Here is an 8,206-nt window from a genome sequence, read left to right on the forward strand (position 1 = left end):
CCTGTTGCTGTGAAATACTAATGGTCCATTAGGTGTTGTATGGCGGCAGGAAGTAAAATATAGCGGGAGTGTAAAACACTGATCTCCTCCTGATGTCGGTGATAATATGATGATCATAAAACACCCCCACTAATGGCCTCCATAAAATGGGGAGGCATTTCTTTTGTGCAGTCTGAAAAGGTGGGTGTGATGTGGGTGAGTGATCAGCCTGGCACATCACCAGAGGTTATTCCAAAGGGCAACCGTGGTATAGTGGTTATGGAGGTGGACATATGACAGGGGGCCCAAAATTGGGTTTTCATTACTTTGTGTGTATTGGATGGGGAGCCCTTTCAGGTGACTTTGTCCTGGGCCCATCAAAAGCTGTCAGCGGCCCTGACTGTATGTATGCTTATGTTTGCCTTTAAGTTGTATACGGCCAATGAAATTCCAAAACAAAACAAAAATCAAAAGAGGAAAGTGTTTATAAAATGGCACTGGATAGCTGTGGTCATCTCTCCCCTAAAGCTCTTTCACTCAGGGAAGGCTAGTATGACAGCCTTCTTCGGGTAAATACATGTGAAGAACACATACAAACTTTGGAGGGCACAGTTGGATACGTTGACGGACGCGCACACAGACATTTCTGGAAACTGATGGCGTTTATGGTCTATGATTATGATGGCTTATGATTTTTTCTGTTTTTCTCGTAAAGACTTCACGAAGGGCCCGAGATATGGTTGGGTCTAGACAATGGAATTGCACAATTGACGTACATGCCATACATGCACACACGCATACACGTACATACTTCAGGAGCATATCCAAATGATGGCTGCAGTTCTACATTCTTGCTGTAGAACGATGGGTCTCCTGAACAGTAAACCCTGAATGATGATGACCCCTGTTCGGTTCACTTCCATCCTAACTCAAACTCAGAGCTGCTCAGATCAGCGTGCTCTGAAAGCAGTGGCCCTGAAACGTCCCTCTCATGTTGTGCTTCACAACACTCTGTCTCACAGTACAACACACAGCATAGCAAAGCAAAGCATAGAACGGCACAGCGACAGGACAGGTCTGAAAGGCCATCTGCAAATTCCTCCAGTTTGAAATCTCTTTTCTTTTCCTCCTCCCCCTTGCTTCCTGGTTTCTGTGGTTCTGTAATTGAATTGAAGACATTCTTGTGCATTGGACTTTTTTGCTGAACGTTTTGTTTGCTGCTGTGCACTGCACTGTGCACTGCACTCTTCTCTGCAGTCAGTGCTCCCCTCCACCCTCCACCACCACTACAACATCCATCCATCTACCCGCCTACCCACCTCCCCTTGCCTCCCATGCTCATACAAAACCCCCTTTGATTCTGCCCACTAACCCAAATAGGCATAAGCAGCAGGGGCCACTGACCCTCCGCCAATCAGTCACACACTACATCACATTACACACATACATTGCATTCACTGCATGCATGCAAACAAGCACGCACGTACACACGCCACAGACAGACAAGCGCACACGCACGCACACACACAAACACGTACCCAAACTCATATGCACTCCCACTCACACACATCACATATTCAATGCATTCACTGCATGCATGCAAACAAGCACGCACGTACGCACGCCACAGACAGACAAGCGCGCACGCACACGCACGCACACACACACACGTACACAAACTCATATGCACACCCACTCATACACACATCACATATACAATGCATTCACTGCATGCATGCAAACAAGCATGCACGCACGCCAGACAAACGCACGCACGCATACACACGTACACATTCACTGCATGTACACAGACTCATACGCACACTCGCTCATACACACATCACATATACAATGCATTCACTGCATGCATGCAAACAAGCACACACAGACAGACAGACAGACAGACAGACAGACAGACAGACAGACAAACGCATACACACACTCGCTCATACACCGCACACACAATTCATAGACTATAAAGGATATGTACACTATTCTGCAGACATATCTGAACTTCCCATGTATTGCATTTGTTGCAAATAGAGATACAGTACATCGCCATGCTTGTATGCAAACACAGACACACACACACACACTTGATGGCATATGCAAAAGAAAGAGCATGAACGTTTTCTTAGCTTGTTATAGTTTATTAATTATAACATAGGAAAACACAATATCTTATTGACAGTCTTTGGTTAGTACAAATTCATATCTCTTGTAAGAATGAGCATTTATTATTTATTTTCAAAAGCGTTGACCACTGAACTACTGATTGGAAGTGCATAATCAGACAGCCAGACATTTTACAAATAAAATATATAAACAAACACAAACGCAGGCATGCACGTACAAACGCATGCACACACACAGCACAGCTTGAGTGTGTACTGTGTTATTTATGAGCTAGGTCCACTGTGGGCAGAACTCTTTGGTGCTGTGTGGAGAACTGACCCCCATTTCCCCAGGCAGTAGCAACAAAGCAAAACAAAACAACATACAAAAACTAAATTATTACAGGACTTTTTTTGCACACAGCAGACACACACACAAACACACGCACACACACGCTCGTGCATGTACGCACGCACGCACGCATGTGCACACACGCCTGCACACACCCCCTGCATAGCAGAGAATTAGCAAGTACACAGCCCAATCTCAAACCAAACTACCGAAGTAGAATGCACAATGTATTCAATCCAACAACAAAAGTAATTCTACAGAGCTGACTACTCCAGTAGAAGATGTCCTTTGCAATAATGTATCAACATCACAAATGAATAAAGCAGTACGGATTGCCTCCCACCTCATACAGTAAAGGTAAATACGTGGACCGCTTCGTAAACAATAATGACAGAGCAACTCGATCAATAAATGCAAATGGCGCACATCATCAATGATTCTAGGCAAATGTGTTCTTTACAAGGATAATCTAGATAAAGGGGGGCATTTTTCACAAATAACCCCATATGAAAAGAAAGACAATATTTTAAGAGCCTATCCTGTTGCTCAGTCACTTTGCTCAGTTAGCTTCCACATGCAAGTTACCATCATCTGTAAAGCTGCAAAAGAAAAGTGGACTGTGTGTTCGGAGGAGATGAAGGGAAAGAGGGACAGGAGGAGGAGGAGGAGAGACAGACAGAGGAAGAAGAGGAATAAGCCAGGGATTGTGGGCCCTGTTGTCCCATAGTGCTGTGTTTTTCTCCATCCACCCCGTCTCCCTCGGTCTCAGCCCACTGTATGTCTTTAATCTATCTAATCAGCTTATCTGCAGTCATACATATTGAACTAGTGCCCATCCTATATTAACGTGCTGCCTTGAGCTAGTGGTTCTTGTAAAGAGAATAATAATAATGCTATACTGCTGCTGCTGTGGCTACTGTAACTGTTGTGTATGGCTATCCTGCTAAGGACGGAAGGAAGGACGTGATCAAACTTTACTTGTTCCAAAAGGCACTGCTATATTTAAGATATTGATTAGCTGTACAGAAAGATGTCTTCCCAAAAACCCTTTTAGAATAATACGCACTCACACACAACCACACACACACTAACACACAAACACACACACACTCGGTTATTTATGATGTGGTTCCCAGTGGTCCAGTTCTGGCCGAGGATAGCTGGATCTGTTCCTAAGGCACTGGCTGTTTCATCCTGACCGCACAATGAAATGTGATTTACTGTAAATCTCCCCATTGTGGCCAAGCCAAGCTTACACTGTACCCTGACCTGGCCAACTAAGGCACAACGTACTGGTGCAACGTATTTCCCCTCTCCCCCATATTTTAAATGTGACATCATTTTGACACTGATGGTTTCTGATGAAACGTTGGTGGTTCGTGGTTGCTCACAAAAAAAACACACGTACGCAAAACACACACTCTGAAATGTCATTGGTGGGTGCTGATGCACAGGTGGAGGTGGGGGTGGTGATGAGGAGGTGCCACCTCCCTATCCTCCCTCCACCTCCTGCTCAGGTGGGTGGAGGGCCATTGACGTACGTCAGCGCCAGGTGGAAGGAGCGCCCCAGCCGGTTGGCACGGTGACACGCTGATGCCGAGGGCGCCGACGGGGAGGAGGAGGGCTCTGTGGGGTACCAGGCGACTGCCAGCAGCACCAGGAGGAGACCCATCAGAAGACCCAACACGGCCAGGGCACCTGGCACCTCCCTGGGGCTCCAGCTCCAGCCGCCCAGCCTCTGCAGCCCCAGCCTGGAGCTCCAGCCCTGGTGGCCTGCAGTGGAGTCCTCCGACCAACAGGCAGCGCTAGAGAGCAGAAGAGAAGGATGGCGTGAACAGGAGAAGTAGGGAGGGGGGTAGGGGTGTTGGTGGAGGAGATGGAGCAGGAGATGAAAGGAGGGAAGTAGAGCAGAGCAGATTAGTGAGGGGGGGTTGGGGTGGAGTGGAGTGGGGTGCAGTGCAGTATGGGCAAGGCAAGGGAAGGGAGGGGGGCAGGGTGAGAGGAGGAGGAGGAAACAATAGAGTGGAGAGGGAGAAGAGGATTGAAGGGTTGGCAGAAGTGCACGAGGGACAGAGAGAGAGAGAGAGAGAGAGAGAGAGAGAGAGAGAGAGAGAGAGAGAGAGAGAGAGAGAGAGAGAGAGAGAGAGAGAGAGAAAGAAAGAATGAGAGAAACACATGTGAATGAGAATGAAAGAAAGAGAGGGACAGAGGGAGAAGAGGAAAGAGTTCAGCAGAGTAGGACAGTGCAGGATACAAATGGATCCTCATTAAGAAAAAGAACAGCGGCTTTGTACCAACGCAGCAGCCTTGCCAATAGCATAAAAGCTAATCAGAAGATTGTGAAAGGGCAACCCAGTTAGTCATAATGCTCCCGCAAAAAACAATAACAGAAATAAATAAATTAAATGCACAGATATACTTTATATTCTTTCTTAGGGGAAGAATGGCCATTCAGTATTTGGGGTTGGGCCAAGCGCTGGCACAGGGACTGAGGATGGGAATTGGGTTCAAATCCTGAACCCGGTCAACAAGCTGACTGCTCACACCCAAAATAGCCTCAGGCTTACCTTAACACAGGGGTGGGGTCAACTGTCCTTTTACAGTGTGTAGATGGACATTTTCACATTATTCAGCCATTTTTTCACAGAGGTGAACCCCTTCTCCAATCATTTACATTGCACAGGTCTACTACCTAGGCTACAAGTAATGGCAGCCAGGATTGAGGTGAAAACGGGGAAGGGGTCACTTCTAGACAAATGTTCCCACGATATAATTTTAATGTTTAGTGAAAGACCAACTGGGAAACATTGTGACACAGCACTCCACAGCACACAAGTGCACACTACACAAAACTGCATGTATGCCTCACCCATGCAAGGGGGCAGCCCCCAATGGCGCCCGAAAGGGAGCAGTGCGGCGGGAAGGTACCATGCTCAGCAGTCGTGGAGGAGGATGGGGGAGAGCACTGGTTAATTTACTGACACCCCCCCCCCCCCAACGATTTCCCAACCCTGTCTTAACCTACTATGCCATGAACATTGCAGACAGCTTCTTCAAAAATGTGCCCTTCATCCAAAATCCTTCTTCAGTTCGGACCTAATGCTTTGCGCCTGGTTTCCCCATGTCCAGCAGCGTAGAGCTTAAAAAGTCTTTTAGATGATTGGAGAAACACTTCTGTGCCTTTATGTACGTACATCAGGGATGGAAATAAGCACCCGTCCACCTGCCAATGACCGGTGAATTTGGCCTTTGGCGGGTGAAATATGTCAACCCACCTGTCACCTTGACGGGTGAAATTTTTCTACAGGCGCCCGGGTTAATGCTGAATTATATGCGGTATTCAACATCAAAGGTTTAAGCATCACAATAACTGAATTTATGACCTCTGAAACAAAAGTATTGATCAGAAAATGGTCTTACTTGTCATTACAATGTTTGGAACAGTTGAATATGAACTGGTAAAAATGGTGACTGGTAAAAATTGTAAGTGACTGGTAGATTTGAGAATCTACCTGCCATAGTGACGGGTGAGGAAAAATGTTAAGTTCCACCCCTGACGTACATGTATGCCCCCCCCCCCCTCTCTCTCTCTCACACACACACCCTGACAGCCACACCTCTATCTGTGAAGACATAAGCCTAATACCACCCCCTAATAAAGCTGCCAGTACTACCAGCCAAATCAATAATGCAATACAGCTAAGAGGGGGTGGGAGGGGGAGGGGAGTAAACCTGGCAGACTGGGGGTCAGACGGGGGTGGTGTGTGTGTGTGTGTGTGTGTGTGTGTGTGTGTGTGTGTGTGTCTGGTGATTGTGGATGCTTATATGGCAGTGGAGCGTGTGTGATGAGGGAGGGGTGTATATATGTGGGTGGGTAGGTGGGGTGGTTGCGCTGATATGTTTTTCTGTTTGTGTTTGCATGTGTGTGTGTGTGTGTTTGTGTGTGTGTGTGTGTGGGGGGGGGGGCGGTGTGTTTGTATGTGTACAGGAGTGGGAGGGGTTGTGTTTGAGGGCTGTTTGTGTACATGCATGTGTGTGCGTGTGTATTATGTGTGTACGTGTGTAGTGTGTGTGTATTATGTGTGTGCATGTGTAGTGTGTGTGTGTGTGTGTGTGTGTGCGTGTGTATTATGTGTGTGCGTGTGTAGTGTGTGTGTGTGCGCTTGTGAGCGTGTGTGTGTGTGTGTGTGTGTGTGTGTGTGCGCGCGCGCGCGCGCGTTTGTGACAGTGGACATCCATATTGATCTACTTCATAATGAGGTGCATTGAAGTGCACTGCTGTCTTACCAGGCTTTCAAGAGGGGCCTCCCCTCCTCTTCATCCTCCTCCTCTTCCTCTTCCTCCTCCCTCTCATCATCATTACTCTGAGGCTGGGGGTCAGGGCAGAGAGGGCTTTCCTGCAGACTCTACATGGAAATACAATACACTGATGAAAAACCTCATGGATCATTCAAGGTGTGTGTGTCCGTGCGTATGTGTGTGTCCGCGAGTGTGTGTGCCTGGCAGTCAGCCAGCTAGACAGTGTGTTTGTACTACATGCACAAGTATGAGTGAATGAGTGAGAAAGAGAGAGCAGGAGAAGGGAGCGAGAGAGAGAGAGAGAGAGAGAGAGAGAGAGAGAGAGAGAGAGAGAGAGAGAGAGAGAGAGAGAGAGAGACAGAGAGAGAGAGAGAGAGAGAGAGAGAGAGAGAGAGAGAGAGAGAGAGAGATGAGCATTTGCACATGTGTATATTAAGTTATTAAGTTAAGTGATTGGACGCTTCATCTGATAAAGTGAATTCCTTTGAAGTCCCAAGTCATAGACTGATAGCTTGCTTTTGCATTTAGACCGACCAGACACATGAATTAAATTATTTTCCTGCACGTTTTTCATCAGGAAAAGGCGGTTTAATCTCCCAGTCAGACCACCAGAGGTTAGGGCCTGGAGCTGTGGCTGTGGAGCTGCCCTTTCCTACGCCATCAGCATTTGCCAGACTCAGTGAGCTACTTTAAATACTCACAGATTCGAAAATACAGTTAAAATCAATCAATGCCGATGAGAGAGCCTTGGCAAGCGGCCATTGTTGCGGAAACAACTGTCTACTCTCCGTTCTCCACTACATTTACATTTTGACTGTGTCATATCTCTGAAAACCCTGCAATCCTGATGGGTTCTGCTGCATTTTGCTTTGGGAGCAAGGTGAATTCAAAGGTCCTCCAGACCCCTTGTGTGAGCTCACAAAGCTGAGTGGAAATACACAGCGATAGGCAGGTTAGTGCAGCATGATGCCGAAAGTCCAGAATCTAGTGCCCATGTATGGGCTGCTTTTTGTGTTGGGGGAGGGAACACCCACCATGATGAAAAGTACAGCAGCATGTACGTACATTTTTTTGGATTATCCTTCACACACATTTGTGCGCATGCACACACACGCACGCATGCATGCACGCACCCAGTTGGGTGGGGACTCTGATTTTTCGTCATACCGAGTCATTTTCAGAAGCAAGGTTGCTCAAGATGGCACCTTCTGTGGACAGACCATCAAGCAGTCACGGTCGCAGTCACGCACGCATTGGGCTGTAGAGGCCCCGTTGAGAAACACCCTCCACTACCCATCTCCAAATATTGTCATAAAGCTTTGACATCAGGTCTGGGGATGCATCACATTTTTGCATCCAATGCACGGTACCCTACCTAACTATAATTAATGCAATGGATATTTGTTACATCACATTTTTTGCTTCCTGTATATGCTAAGTCTATCTCCAATTAATCCTCTGG

The 8,206-nt window shown here is 47.1% G+C and overlaps 1 protein-coding gene across 2 annotated transcripts in view; it reads right to left on the minus strand.

Annotated features, from left to right (window-relative positions):
* Positions 1-2,108: 2,108 nt before the first annotated feature.
* si:ch211-137a8.2 (uncharacterized protein LOC777613 homolog) overlaps positions 2,109-8,206 on the minus strand; it is a 70,009-nt gene continuing 63,911 nt past the window's right edge. For both annotated transcript variants that reach the window (XM_063204912.1, XM_063204911.1), the window contains 2 exons: positions 6,733-6,851; positions 2,109-4,250 (listed from right to left, as the gene is read on the minus strand). In XM_063204912.1, the coding sequence (XP_063060982.1) occupies positions 3,959-4,250; positions 6,733-6,851 (411 nt within the window). In that variant the 3' untranslated portion in view covers positions 2,109-3,958. The remainder of the gene's footprint in view (positions 4,251-6,732; positions 6,852-8,206) is intronic.

Source organism: Engraulis encrasicolus, chromosome 8 (assembly GCF_034702125.1).
Source record: "Engraulis encrasicolus isolate BLACKSEA-1 chromosome 8, IST_EnEncr_1.0, whole genome shotgun sequence".
In the NCBI taxonomy this organism is placed as follows: domain Eukaryota; kingdom Metazoa; phylum Chordata; class Actinopteri; order Clupeiformes; family Engraulidae; genus Engraulis; species Engraulis encrasicolus.